The sequence below is a fragment of the Dipodomys spectabilis genome, unplaced genomic scaffold (assembly GCF_019054845.1).
Source record: "Dipodomys spectabilis isolate Male_0828 unplaced genomic scaffold, ASM1905484v1 ptg000043l, whole genome shotgun sequence".
Lineage (NCBI taxonomy): Eukaryota > Metazoa > Chordata > Mammalia > Rodentia > Heteromyidae > Dipodomys > Dipodomys spectabilis.
In genome coordinates this window covers 29,785,244-29,799,734 of record NW_024870720.1, presented here as the reverse complement: position 1 = coordinate 29,799,734, position 14,491 = coordinate 29,785,244, and the positions used below count along the sequence as shown (strand labels likewise).

The 14,491-nt window shown below is 38.4% G+C and overlaps 1 protein-coding gene across 4 annotated transcripts in view; it reads left to right on the top strand.

Moving 5' to 3' along the window:
- Cdkl2 (cyclin dependent kinase like 2) overlaps positions 1–14,491 on the top strand; it is a 36,158-nt gene that overhangs the window by 13,044 nt on the left and 8,623 nt on the right. For all 4 annotated transcript variants that reach the window (XM_042678456.1, XM_042678458.1, XM_042678459.1 and 1 more), the window contains exons 5-10: positions 733–845; positions 3,072–3,211; positions 6,074–6,162; positions 8,755–8,887; positions 11,270–11,559; positions 13,849–13,939. In XM_042678456.1, the coding sequence (XP_042534390.1) occupies positions 733–845; positions 3,072–3,211; positions 6,074–6,162; positions 8,755–8,887; positions 11,270–11,559; positions 13,849–13,939 (856 nt within the window). The remainder of the gene's footprint in view (positions 1–732; positions 846–3,071; positions 3,212–6,073; positions 6,163–8,754; positions 8,888–11,269; positions 11,560–13,848; positions 13,940–14,491) is intronic.

Genomic DNA, 14,491 nt, shown 5'->3' with positions numbered 1-14,491 from the left:
GAGCCTCCTGTTTCTAGCTTTTTAAATTGTTTTTGATAGAAATCTTTCTAAAATATTTTGTATAGTTTCTTTGTTTTCAGACTAAAAATGTCTCAAGATTTTCTCAATTATCCAGAATTCCCGTTTTGCTGCCTTGCTAGTATTTTTGTACCATTTTATAATTCAGCAACTATCTTAAGTAACTTCAGGGCAGTTATGCTAAATGATGGTAATATAGTCTTTGAATTCTTGTGAAAAATTTTTAGGATTGTTTTATTTTTTTTTCCCTCTTGGTTTTTGGTTCTTTTATCTATGTTTTTCTTCAGCAACACCCTTTTTTCTATTGTGCTTTTTTTTTTTTTTTTTTCAGTGCACCAAAGAATAGACTTCTGAGCCTTGTTAGAAGGAAGGCCCTGGAATCCTGAGAGTCTTGTTTCCAAAATAAAGTACATGTGATAATTTTTATATGTTTTTATTGTAAAAATACTGTACAGAGAGGTTACAGTTACATGAGGAAGGGGTGATCATTGTTTTGACCTTTCAGAAGCCTTTTTCCTCTAGTGTCACATGACTGAACTTTCTGAAAATCTCACAACTTAAAATGCAGAATTAGAACCCTTAACTTGTTAGGGATATGTCTTTTTATGAACAATTCAAGGCTTGCTTCAACTCCAAATATCACATAGTAAAATGCAGAACAGATATAGTAAGTAAACATGTTAGATATGCAGCTAGATTTTATATTTCTTTTAGGGCTGTTGATGTGTGGGCCATCGGTTGCCTGGTAACTGAAATGCTCATGGGGGAAGCCCTATTTCCTGGAGAGTCTGATATTGATCAACTGTATCACATTATGACATGTTTAGGTAAGATTATACATCTGTATTTTAAATTTTAGAAAGTTCCTGCATTTACTGATTTTTAAACTTGTTAGTATATTAAAGATACTTGTTTATATCAAATATATGTATATATAAATATATGATATAAAATATATAATGATATAAAAATATATCATGATATGTCATGATATATAATATCTAATAATACTATATATTAATACAGTGCCAATATATTAACATATATCGATGAACATAAAATTAATAACACATATCTTAATATACTGTAATAATATATGTAATATAACATGATATATTATATGTATATATGCTTTGGTTTATCTATATATGTCCTTTTTGTGTGTGTGTGTGTGCTGGTATTGAGGCTTGAACTCAGGGCCTGGGTGCTGCCCTTGAGCAATTTTTGCTGAAGGCTAGTGCTCTGCTACATGAGCCACAGCTCTACTTCTGTCTTTTTAGTGATTAATTGGAAATAAGAGTCTCACCGACTTTATTGCCCTGGCTGACTTTGAACTGGGGTACTTAGGTCTTAGAGTCCTGACTGACTAGGACTACATGCATGAGTCACTGAATCCTTGTTATGACACATATCCTTAATTTCAGTCACCTCCCTCCAGCTCTCATCAAAGAAGAAACAGAGGTTGTACATTCCTCTGTGCTTTTACACTTAGTTAATCCTATGTAGAAGAGGCAGAAAACCATTTATTATCTTTGGATCAGTAAGCATTTGGTGATGGCTATTACCATCATCCTCACCTTTGAGATGAGAGACACAGTAGTTTAATCTTTCCTTGGATCTGACTTCCGTTGATAGTGCTTTGAAAAGAATTTCATAGTAGACCCTAAGGTCTTACTTTTGTTGAAATATTAATTTCATCTTTGCATATAGAGCTTGGAAGAGAAACATAACCAGAAAAAACCCGGGGATCAATTAAAGTATTTGTCTTAATGTAATTAATTTATTTTTTATTTATTTTATTAGTTGACAGTTATACAGAGGGGGAAGTACATTGGTACTAGAGCTTGAACTCAGTGTCTAGATGCTGTCCCTGAGAATTTTTATTAAGGCACTAGCCTACCACTGGTGTCCGACTGCGTTTCAATTCTTTATTCAATTAAGAATTCAATAAATAATAATTCTTAAAGTAGAATTTTCATATCTATCTCATGATAAGGGATTAAAGTAGAGCAAAAAGATAGGATCCATATCTTGTCTTAGATAAGGTATAAAATCTGTTGACCACTGGCACTGGTGGCTCACACCTGTAATCCTAGCTGCTCAGGAGGCTGAGAACTGAAGATCAAGATTCAAAGCCAGCCAAGCCAGGAAAGTCCATGAAACTCTTATCTCCAATTAACCACCAGTGCTGTGGCTCAAATGGGAGAGCCCTTCCCTTGAGCTGAAGAGCTCAGGGACAGTGCCTAGGCCCAGAGTTCAAGCCCCATGGCCTACCAAAAAAAAAAGGAAAAAAAATCTCTTGATACAAATTAAATTATTAAAGGGAAGAACTGATTATATTCTGTTTAAGTTACTGTATTTTCTTGGTTTGGGTCAGTCTAGTCCATCATATCAGGACTGTGGTGATTAGTACTTGTGTTTAGAAAGTTATGAAGAAATAAGTAGCTTTTTGTTTATGTTCTATCATTTTAATTCTCATGGCTGCATATAAACTTTTCTAAATGAGTAAGATGAGATAGCAAGGTTAATTTCCATAATTTGGCTTGTTTCTAAGCCAGTATAAAGAGTGCAACATGGCTCAAGCTCAAGTAATAGAGTACTTGTTTATTTTATTTATTTATTTTTTTTGCCAGAGTACTTGTTTAGCAAGTGCAATCCCTGAGTTCAAATTCCAGTCACAGGGCTGGGAAGGTGGCTCAGTGGTAGAGTGCTTACCTTGCATGCATGAGACCCTGGGTTTGATTCTTCAGCACCACATAAGCAGAAAAAGCCGGAAGTGGCGCTGTTGCTCAAGTGGTAGGGTGCTAGCCTTGAGCCTTGAGCTGAAGGACAGTGCCCAGCCCCAGAGCTCAGGCCCCATGACGGACACACCACCACACACACACACACACACACACACACACACACACACACACACACACGTCTTTGGCTTGATTCTACATGCTGAGAAAGTTCTAAATTTCATAATCTGGGCTCTGTTATTTCCTCTACAACACGCATTTATTTTCCATTTCTATCTTGTATAATGATAACTGTCTGTTTTTTGTTTCTAGGTAATTTAATTCCAAGACATCAGGAGCTGTTTTATAAAAACCCTGTGTTTGCTGGAGGAAGATTGCCTGAAATAAAGGAAACAGAGCCTCTTGAAAGACGCTATCCTAAGCTGCCTGAGGTTGTGATAGACTTAACAAAGGTAACAATAATATTTTACTTGTCATTTTCTTTTTCTCCTTTTATTAGGCAGAGAGCGAAGTCACTTCTCATTTTCTAATAGGGAGTTTATCTATGATGGAGATTTGGTCTCCCCCCACACTCCTTCCTATGTCTAGTTGATTTTTTAGGTCAACGGTTTCCTCTGGTTACTTTAATTTTTGTACATTAAGAGGTTAAATAACAATATATGTGTACATGTGAGAGAGAAAGGCAGAGAAATATGAGATAAAAGCTTGAAATTTTTTACTTGTTTAAAAATTACATTAAGAAGTGTTTCTAGGATATAGAAACGTGTAAAAATATTCTCATATAAAACTACATAAAAAATAAAAATTATGTTTTAAACTTTTGTGGAAATGAGATGATAGGATCACAGCCTGTAGTAAAGGGGAACTTTGCTAAGACACAATCTGCTAAAGCTAATTTATAAATAGCTATTATTACTTTTATATTATTGTTATTATTATTATTTTTTTTACATTTAACTGGGGAAGATCTTAGGGAGATTTTCATTGTATCAAGTCTACCCTTTAACATTATTAACTCAGAAAGTTCTCATTAAGTTGTCCAAACTACTAAATCTCCAGGATTTTGTAACAGTTATTCAAGTTAGTTTGCTTGCTTTTTGTTGTTGTTGTTTGTTGTTGGTTGTGGGGCTTGACATCTGGACCTGGGCGCTGTCCCTGAGCTCTTCAGCTTAAGGCCAGTGCTCTACCACTTGAGCCACAGTGCCATTTCCGGTTTGGTGGCTCTTGCCTGTAATCATAGCTATTCAGGAGGCTGAGATCTGAGGATCGCGGTTCAAAGCCAGCCAGAGCAGGAAAGTCTGTGAGATTCTTATCTCCAAGAAAACTGGAAGTTGCACTGTGGCTCAAGTGGTAGAGCATTATCTTGAGCTGAAGAGCTCAGGGAAAGCACCCAAGCCCAGAGTTCAACCCCCATGACAGATAAAAAAAAGTCTTAGGAACTTTCCTGCCCAGGCTGGCATTGAACGGCAATCCTCAGATCTCAGGCTCCTGAGTAGGTAGGATTACAGGTATGTGCTTTCTTTAACTCATTAAAAAATGTCCACGAAGCTGGGTGCTGGTGCCCCATACCTGTAATCCTAGCAACTTAGGAAGTTGAGATCTGAAGAAGCCAGCCTAGGCAGAAAAGACTCTTGTCTCCAATTATCTACAAAAAAAAAAAACAAAAAAAAGCCAGCAGGAGAACTGTGGCTCAAGTGGTAGAGTGCTAGCCGTGAGCAAAAGAGCTCTGGGACAGTGCCCAGGCCCTGGACTGGTAGAAAAAAAAAATTAGGAAACATAGAACGAATTATAAGCCTCTAGACTTAAAACATTTCTATTTTTCTATATAACTTAGAGGTGAAATATTTTTCATTGGGACCAACTTTGTGATTTGTCTATAAAGATATTTAAAGGAAATAAAGGTTAATTGAAGTCCAACTTACATCCCTTAAGTAGAATCATATATTCATTAAACATCTAATTATAGATAGAAAAATCTCAAACAGGAACAGCAGTTGACAGTATAATAAGCCTTCATATACTTGTCTTCTGGCTTTAATGATTACTAACTTTTCGATAATCTGTTTATCTGACCTTTAACATTTTTCTTGCAGTATTTTGAAATAAATCTTATATGCTGTTATTTGACATAATAAATGGCCTCAATTAGTCATACAACTTATCATTTTCACTTAAAGCTATTTACCGAGTCCTGTTTTTATTTGCATTGAATGTTTTGATGAATGAGAAGACCGCGTGTTAAATCATCTATGTAAAGCACCTAGCACCCTCCACTTGTAAAACAATCCTTACTAACTTTCATTATTCTATATTTGTGCATGGCTATGAAGTACTTCGAGCATGTCTACTTCCACTCTATTCTTTGTCCCTACTCCTTATGCATGTCACCCCTCCATTGTACTCTTATACCATTCCTCCCCCTGTCCCACCAAAAAAACTAGATTCTGCATATGAGAGGAAAACATGAGATATCTATCTTTGTCTGGCTTATTTCACGAAACATGATTTTTTTGTTGGTGGTGGTAGTTGTGGGGCTTGAACTCAAGATCTGGGCACTGTTCCTGAGCTCTTTTGCTCAAGGCTAACACTCTACCATTTTTAACCACAGTCCCACTTGGGGTTTTCTGCTAGTTAATTGGAGATAAGAGTCTCATGGACTTTCCTGTCTGGGCTGGCTTTCAACCATGATCCTCAGATCTCAGCCTCCTTAATAGCTAGGATTACACGCTTGAGACACTGGCACTTGGCTGATTTTTGTTTTTTAGACAGAGTTTTGTTTTAAAAATCAGAATTGTGATCTTTCTGCCACAGCCTCAACCTACTGTGTGCAGGGATTACAGATACATGTTATTATGCCTGGCTAAACTTCTTTCATTTTCTTTCTTTCTTTCTCTTTTGTTTAAATCTTGCAATTTAGTAAAGCAAGTATGTTATATGTTCCATATTTTTATATAACATAGCTTAACATATTCTCATGTTTTTTATTTCTTATACAATTATAGTAAATCCAGAGATTGGTAAGAATTCAGATTTTTTTTTTTGGGGCAGGACAAATTTGCATGAGTTTGTATATTTCCATCTAGAGACACTGAATGTCTGGCATGTTCGTTTTTGTTTTTATTTTTGTTTTGTTTTTTGCCTGTTTGTATGGTATTAACAACTGATAATTATTTTCTAGGATTTATTCATCCTTGATTATAGATAGTTAAAATTCATTGGTTTTAAAGAAGGGTTTTCTATATCTCTATATTTATACACTTAACTGTAGGCAGTTTTCCTTGAATAAAGAATGGTATATGTTCTTGATTTTTCAGAAGTGCTTACATGTTGACCCAGACAAAAGACCTTTCTGCCCTGAGCTCCTGAGCCATGATTTCTTTCAAGCGGATGGGTTTGCTGAGAGGTATAGTAGCAACCTGCGTTTTCCAGGCTATAGGAAGTCAGGGCTCAAGAAAACTTCACCAACAGTTAAACAGTATTTGTCTTTTCTTCCTGTTACCACCTATTCTTGCAGAATCTCAAATATCTACATCCTGTCCCCAGTTACCTTAGATTGATGGCTTAGGCAAGAAAGCAATTCCTTGGGGTGGTCTCCTATATTTACTAAACTACTTCAGCTGGTTTGCATGCAGCAATTCTTCAGGCTTTGTACCTGACTTCCTGTGGTGGCATCTTCCATTTGGTTTTCAATTATTTCTATGCTGCTGTTATGTGATGTCATCATCTTGGACACTGATTCAGAGCAAAAAATGCCATGTCCTCTTGCTGCCAGACAAACTCCACCAGGCCCTACGGTGCTGCCAACCTGTGTGTGGTTGCCAGTGGTGCTGCATGGTCTCTGGCGCTGTTTCTGGTGCTGGAATCATTTGGCATCAGTAAGGCTGACAAAACAAATAATGAGATGAGTGGCAATGATAGCACACACACACACACACACACACACACACACAGAGGAAGGGGCAAATCTTAATATCTAGCTTAATGAAAGAGAGCCTGGAGTCTTGTGTTAGCTTCTACATTAAGTTGGTTACAATATGTTGTTTTGGTTTACTCTTAACTATTTTTTATCAGTTGTAGGGCTTGAATTCAGGGCCTGGGTGCTGTTCCTGAGCATTTCTTGCTCAAGGCTAGTGCTCTATCATTTTGATCCACAGCCTCCACATCGGTTTTTTGGTGGTTAATTGGAGATAAGAGTCTCACAGGGACTTTTCTGCCTAAGCTGGCTTTGAACCGTGATCCTCAGATCTCAGCCTCTTGAGTAGCTAGGATTTATAGGTGTGAGCCACCAGCACCTGGTATTATTTTGACTTAAGGAATGAAGAAATTCTGGTTTCTCAAAAATATGTAGTTGGTGATATAGAAGCATATTTTAAAAGCTTTTATAGGCCATTGTGGATTCTTTTATTTTTATTTTTTTTATTTGTGTGATGTTACTGAGGCTTAAACTCAGGGCCTTGTACTCTTTCTTGACTTGTGATGTTACTGAGGCTTAAACTCAGGGCCTTGTACTCTTTCTTGACTTTTTTATTCAAAGCTGGATACCTACCACTTAAACCATAGTTCAACTTCTATCTTTTTTGATGGTTAATTGGAAAGAGAGTCTCTTGAGATTTGTCAGTCTGGGCTGGCTTTGAACTGTAATCCTCTGATCTCAGCCTCTTGAGTAGCTAAGAGTACAGACATGATACACCAGCCCTGGGCCACAAGTGCTTTTCTTAAGATCATCATTGTGCTTTGGCTCATGTCAGAGAAGTTTTGTGCATATTAGTATAGGAAGATGTGCTCAAGGGTTTCAGTTTTGTTTTTCTTTTTCTTTCTTTTTTTTTTTTGGGTCCGGTCGTGGGGCCTGAACTCTGGGTCTGGGCGCTGTCCCTCAGTTCTTCAGCTCAAGGCTAGCGCTCTACCACTTGAGCCACAGCGCCACTTCCGGCTTTTTTGTTTTTGCTTATGTGGTGCTGAGGAATTGAACCCAGGGCCTCAGGCATGCAAGGCAAGCACTCTACCACTGAGCCACCTTCCCAGCCCTCAGTTTTGTTTTTCTTTTTGTCGGTTGTGATGCTTGAACTCTAGGCCTGGGCACTGTCCCTCAGCTCTTCAGCTCAGGAGAGTTCTCTACCAGTTGAACCACAGTGCGCGTCCCCTTTTCTGGTGGTTTAGTGGAGATAAGAGTCTCAGACTTTTCCTGCCCCAGGCTGGCTTTGAACCTGGATCCTCAGATCTCAGCCTCCTGAGTAGCTAGGATTATAGTTGTGAGCCAAAGGTGCCCAGCAAAGATTTCAGTTTTAATCAAATCAGCACCTTTCTATTGCTTCTACAGGAACATTCTGAAGTGAAACTTAAGTGAAAAAGATTGTTGTTTTTGTTCATGACTGCCAGCTGGGAAACTGGTGGCACCCATAATTCTAGCTACTTAGGAGGCTGAGATATGAGGGTAATAGTTCAAAGCCCGAATGGACAGAAAAGCCCACTTGACTCTTAGCTCCAATAAACTACCTAAAAAGCAGAAGTGGAGCTGTGGTTCAAGTGATAGAATACTAGCCTTGGGCCCAACAGCTCAGGGACAGTTGCTTAGGGCCAGAGTTCAGGCCCCAGGACCAGCAAAAAACCCACACCAAACAAACATAAAAATAAAACAAAAACCATTGAGACTGCTATCACATGTAACCATGAAGAAAACCATGACACCTAGCACAGTTTACTGCCAGTGTTTAATACTTTCATAAGGTGTCATTGCTTTCATAGCTGCAGTGCAAATGTTAAAAGTTCAAAAAGGCGACCTCTTTGTGTTAAGAGCTAAGACTGAAGTTCTTAGGAACCCCACACAATCTACAGACAAACCTTTCAGAACAGTTGATCTAGGCCATGAATTTCCTCATTTTAAATAAAATAGACTATCACCTATGTTTTTTGAAAGTTACCTTGAAAATCATTTTTTCCTATGTTTATTTTTCTCATACCATTTTATTTTTATTGAGAAATGTGTTTCTTTACATAGGTTTTCTCAGGAACTTCAGTTAAAAGTTCAGAAAGATGAAAAGAATATGTCATGTAAAAAATCCCAAACCAGAAAGAAGGAAAAGGAAAAAGATGATTCCTTTAGTGAAGAAAGAAAAACACCTGTGGTACAGGTAAATGTTTTGTGTTTAAAGATTTAAATTTGAGGTGAAAATGAAGATGTTTTAAAAGAAGTATTTTTGAGTGGTCAGCAAGTTTATGAACTTGGCCTTGTTGCAAAAAAAACATATGAGGGCTGGGAATGTGGCTTAGTGATAGAGTGCTCGCTTAACATGCATGAAGCCCAGGGTAAAACAAAACTTTATCATGCCATTCATTTGTGCTAGTACAAGGACTTGAACTCAGGGTCTGGGTGTTATCTCTTAGCTTTTTCACTTAAGGCTAGCTGGAGCTCATCATTTGAGTCACAGCTCCATTTCTTTCTTCCTTTCTTTCTTCCTTTCCCTTCCTTCCTTCCTTCCTCCCTTCCTCCCTCCCTCCCTCCCTCCCTCCCTCCCTCCCTCCCTTCCTTCTTTCTTTCTTTCTTTCTTTTCTTTCTTTCTTTCTCTTTCTTTCTTTCTTTTTTCTTTCTTCCTTTCTTCCTTTCTTTCTTTCTTCCTTTCTTTCTTTCTTTCTTTCTTGCTTGCTTGCTCTCCTTCCTTCTTTTCTGTGCTGTCCCTCAGCTCTTTCACTCAAGGCTAGTGCTCTACCACTTTGAGCCACAGCCCCACTTCTGGTATTTTCTGTTTTAGTGGTATTGAGGAATTGAACCCAGGGCTTTATGCATGCTAGACATGCACTCTATCACTGTCACATTCCCAGCCTCTGCAGCTCCATTTCTGGCTTTTTTTTTTTTTTTTTGGTGGGGAAGTGGTTATTGGCGATGAGTCTTGTCATAGATTTTTTTGCTCTGTCTGGCTTTGAGCTGTGATAATCAGATTTTAGCTTCCTGAGTAGCTAAGATTACAGGTATGAGCCACCTGTGCCCAGAAATATATTACGTTTTGAGAGCCTAATGTGTGTTAGACTGTGCTGTAGTATTTGTCAGGAAATCACATGATGTAAAATAATGAGTCTGTTGTAAAGGCAATAAAAAAAGTTTGTTCTGAATTGAATATGAATGACTAAGGCTTGAGAGCAAAGATTCAAGCTCCCCAGAATGACATTTCACTGTAGAAGAAGTTATATGAACTTTTATAGTCACAGGACAAAAAAAATCATAAAATAAATAATTTACTAAATAATTTATTAGTGGGGACATTAAGTAGGCAAGCTACAGCAGTAACAGGAAACCTTTTTTTTTTAAAAATAGGTTTCAGATGTTATCTCTTAGCATTTTCAGCTTGGGGCCCGGTGTGGCCTAGAGATCTGCTAAGCTGAGGCTGCATTTCAACAGTTTTACCCAGTAGCCTCGAGTTTGAAGTATATGGCTATTAAGGGCCTAAGATAGCTCACAATAACTTTGATTCTCGACTATAACATTCAGTTTCTCTACAATGTTCTCAGCCAAGGTCACATAGTCTACAGGATCTTTCATGGCTGGAGCTATCTCAGAAAACCTCGGTTCTATACCTTCAAGAACACTTAGACACAACTTCAAGAAACACACACATGGGGAAACAAAGGAGGAGGAGGCTACATTGCTTGATAAGAATTGTACTTATTATCTTGCCCATGTAGTTGTAACTCCTCTGTACAGTATTTTCACAATTAAAAAAAAAAAAGAAACACCCACTCACAAACACCCACACACAGAGTATTTTCAGTTTGAGACTTGGATTTTTTTTTCCGGTTGTTGGGCTTGAACTTGGGGCCTGAGTACTGTCATTGAGCTCTTTTGTTCAAGGCTAGTGCCCTACCACTTTGAGCCACAGCTCTACTTCTTGTTTTCTGGTGGTTAATTGGAGAAGGAGTCTCACAGATTTTCATTCCTGCCTGGTCTAGCTTTGGACCATGATCCTCAGATCTCAGCTTATTGAGTAACTAAGATTACAGGCCTGAGCCACCCATGCCTGACCAGGATCTGTTCTTAATATAGCAACTCAAATCTAATATCAACTCTCTGCCATCAAGTGAGCCAAAAGAAGAAAAACTTTCAATATTATAGTCCCTGATCCTTGAATATAAATGAAAAATGATTCTTGATTTCTTTTCCATGTTTTTGTTCCATTTTAATTTATACACACAAAAATATATTTAGCAGAGTTAATGTGAGTTGTGTGTCCAGTCTTTATTTCCACAATGACTATTTGAATAATAATCTGAGGTTAATTTTAATTCTTTTCTTACCTTTCTTTTTTTTTGTGTGTGCCAGTCCTGGGGCTTGAACTCAGGGCCTGGACACTTTCCCTTCCCTTTTTTGTTTGAGGCTGGTGCTCTATCACTTGAGACACAGTTCTATTTTCAGCTTTCCAGTAGTTAAGAATAGCTAGGATTACAGCCTGAGCTTCCAGTACATGGCAACTTTCTTTTCAGGTGATTAACTTTTTCTTTTAAACATTTTTATTCTTGGTCAGGACACCAATAGTGAATCCAAAATTACGGACTCTAAACCATTTAAGTTAAAAGCATCAAAACTTGATGGAGAAAAAGTCAACAGAGCTTCAAATGCCAACTGTCTCTATGACAATGGGACCAGCCACACCAAAGCAGTGCCTTCCACAAGCCTCAGAGACAGCAGCGTTGCCAACTTGGATCATGCGAAGAGCCCAGGCATGGCAATTCCTCCACTCACACACAGTCTTGCTACCATGGCTCCTGGTGTTAATTCTGTGGTGGGCACCATCCCAGGAGGGCAGAATTACAGGTATGAATTTAGAAAATAAGACCAAAAATTACTTCATGATGTATTTATAAATTACAACTGTTTAAGCCAGGCATAGGTAGCTCATGCCTGTAATCCCAGTTACTTAGAAGGCTGAGACTAAAGACTAATTGTTAGAAGCCAGCCCAGGCAGAAAAGCCCATAAGACTCCAAATAACCAGCCTAATGCCAAACTGGAGGCTCAAGTGGTAGAGCACCAGCCATGAGCAAGAAAACCAAGTGAGAGTACAAGGTCTTGAGTGTAAGCCCCAGTACCAGCTCTAGAAAAGAAATGACAAGCCACACACTAGTGGCTCATGCCTGTAATCCTAGCTACTTGGGAGGCTGAGATCTGAGGATCACGGTTCAAAGCCAGCCCCAGCAGGAAAGTCCATGAGACTTCTCTCCAATAAACCACCAGAAAATCAAAAGTGGCACTGTAGCTCCAAGTGGTAGTATGTTAGCCTTGAGCTGAAGATCTGAGGGACAGCCCCCAGGCCCAGAGTTCAAGCCCCATGACCGACAAAAAAAGAAATGACAAGTTTCTTAGTTCATCTATAGTTGTTTACTCTCAGGATTCTGGGAGTTATTTTTACCTGTAAGATAACTTTTAGAACTTTTTTTTTTTTTTTTGGTCAGTCGTGGGCTTGAACGCTGGATCTGGGCACTGTCCCTCAGCTCTTCAGCTCAAGGCGAGCGCTCTACCACTTGAGCTACAGCGCCACTTCCGGTTTTCTGGTGGTTTATTGGAGATAGGAGTCTCACAGTCTTTCCTGCCTGGGCTGGCTTTGAACCTCGATCCTCAGATCTCAGCCTCCTGAGTAGCTAGGATTACAGGCATGAGCCACCAGCGCCCGGCTAACTTTTAGAACTTTAAAAAATTATCATATATTAGTTCTAAAAGGCATGGGTTCTATTCTAACATTTCCACACACACATGAAATGGGTTGAATACATCCTTCTCTTTTTTTTCCTTTTCCACTCACTCTTTTCAAAACAATTTTAACCAGTTCCTTTGTTCTGTTTTTATACTTACAAACTGCTCACTCTGTACCATCCTCTCTTGCCACCTGGGTTATCTCTTTCCCTCCAAGTGGTATTCACCCCCTTAATGAGCCCACTTCATGTGTGTCTGGGTGTGTGCACATGTGTGCACATGCATGTGCTGATATACTCTTCAAACTAAGGGCCTTGTCCTGTACTTCAGTGTTTTTACTCACTGTGGGCACTTGAGCCATGCCTCCATTTTGGCTTCTTACTGGCTAATTGGAGATAAGACTTTCAAAAGTTTTGTCTACTTGGGCTGGCTCCAAATCACAATTCTCAGATCTCAGCCCACTTTTTCAATTATTGTATGTATTAATTGCACCAAGAATCTCCACTGTGGTACTTCAGATTTTAAAACTTTGGGCTGGGTGCTGGTGGCTCACAGCTATAATCCTGGCTACTCAGGAGGCTGAGATCTGAAGATCACAGTTCAAAGACAGCCTGGGGAGAAAAGTTTCCTGGAGACTCTTATCTCCAATTAAGCACTCAAAAACTGAAAGTGGCACTGTGGCTCAAGTGGGAGAGCATTAGCCTTGAACACAAAGAGGTGCAGGGACAGGATCCAAGCCCTGAGTTCAAGCCCCACAGTTGCAACAAACAAACAAAACCTTTTGGACTTGTGTGATAAGAATTATTAGGATTTGATTTAAAAATTCACCTGAGTCTTAAGAAAGTAGGGTTGTGCTGTTTAAAGTATGAGAATCTATAGCTATTTTATCTAATAATGTAAAAGGAGTTTTTTGTTGTTGTTGTTGTCATTTATTTTTGTCAGTTGTGGGCCTAGGCCTGGGCGCTGTCCCTCAGCTCTTCAGTTCAAGGCCAGCACTTTACCCCTGGAGCCACAGCGCCACTTCTGGTTCTCTGAGTGGCTTATTGGAGATAAGAGTCTAGGATTACAGGTGTGAGACATTGATGCCTGGCGTATAAAGAGGCTATTATAATCAAAGAAATAAACATTTTTGAGAGCCTTCTGTTGGATGGATTGGCTATGAGCATTCAAAGGAGTTCCTTTGTGGGATTTACTGAAAGATAGATCATTTATTTGGCAGGAGTTGGCCATGTAGAAAGCATGGATGGTAAATGGTTGAACATTTCACCAAGATTATATATGCATTGTGTATTTGAGAGCATGCATTAAATTCTCATTGAACACTATGCCATTTGGTGCTAATTTCATTTGTTTTTTGTTTTTACTTAAATAATGCTTCTTACTGATTCTAGCTTTAAAATATTTTTAAATTACAGAATGGATGAGAAAACTAAGTATTGCATTCCAATTGTTAAACCAAATAAGCTCTCTCCAACGGGAATTTACAACATGAATGTGGCTACACCAGTAAGTAAACTGTCCTCAGTGGTAGGGGAGCAAGCACTAGTCTGTTCTAGACTCATGTTAGCAGCAAGTATGAAAGTGAAGAACCGATATATTTTTAAATTTGGGGACACACGGTTTTACCCTTAATCAATCATGGATCATCACAGGCAATCATAGTCACTCTGAAAGTTTGAGTTATATAAGTCTGAAAGATGGCATTGCAATGTCATCTATTTTAATAGTTTTCAACAGCATGCTAAATACACTTAGTCTGATGTTTATAAATTTCGTTTGAAGAGTAAATGAGAAGATTGAATCATCTTATTGTCTTACATACCCTATATTTTTGGTGGAAGTATTCTGTTTATTCATTTAACAAGCACTTATTCATCATCTATACTGTCAGACGCTATAATTGAACTAAATCAATCTCTTAATGGAGAAGATCAATAAATGAAAAATATGGGAACAGATTTTTAATAGCAGAGGCATGTACAGGTACATTATTATTTTCAACATGGCCTTCAGAATGCTGCTTTAAAAAAGTCAAATAATAATTCTGCTCAAACCATC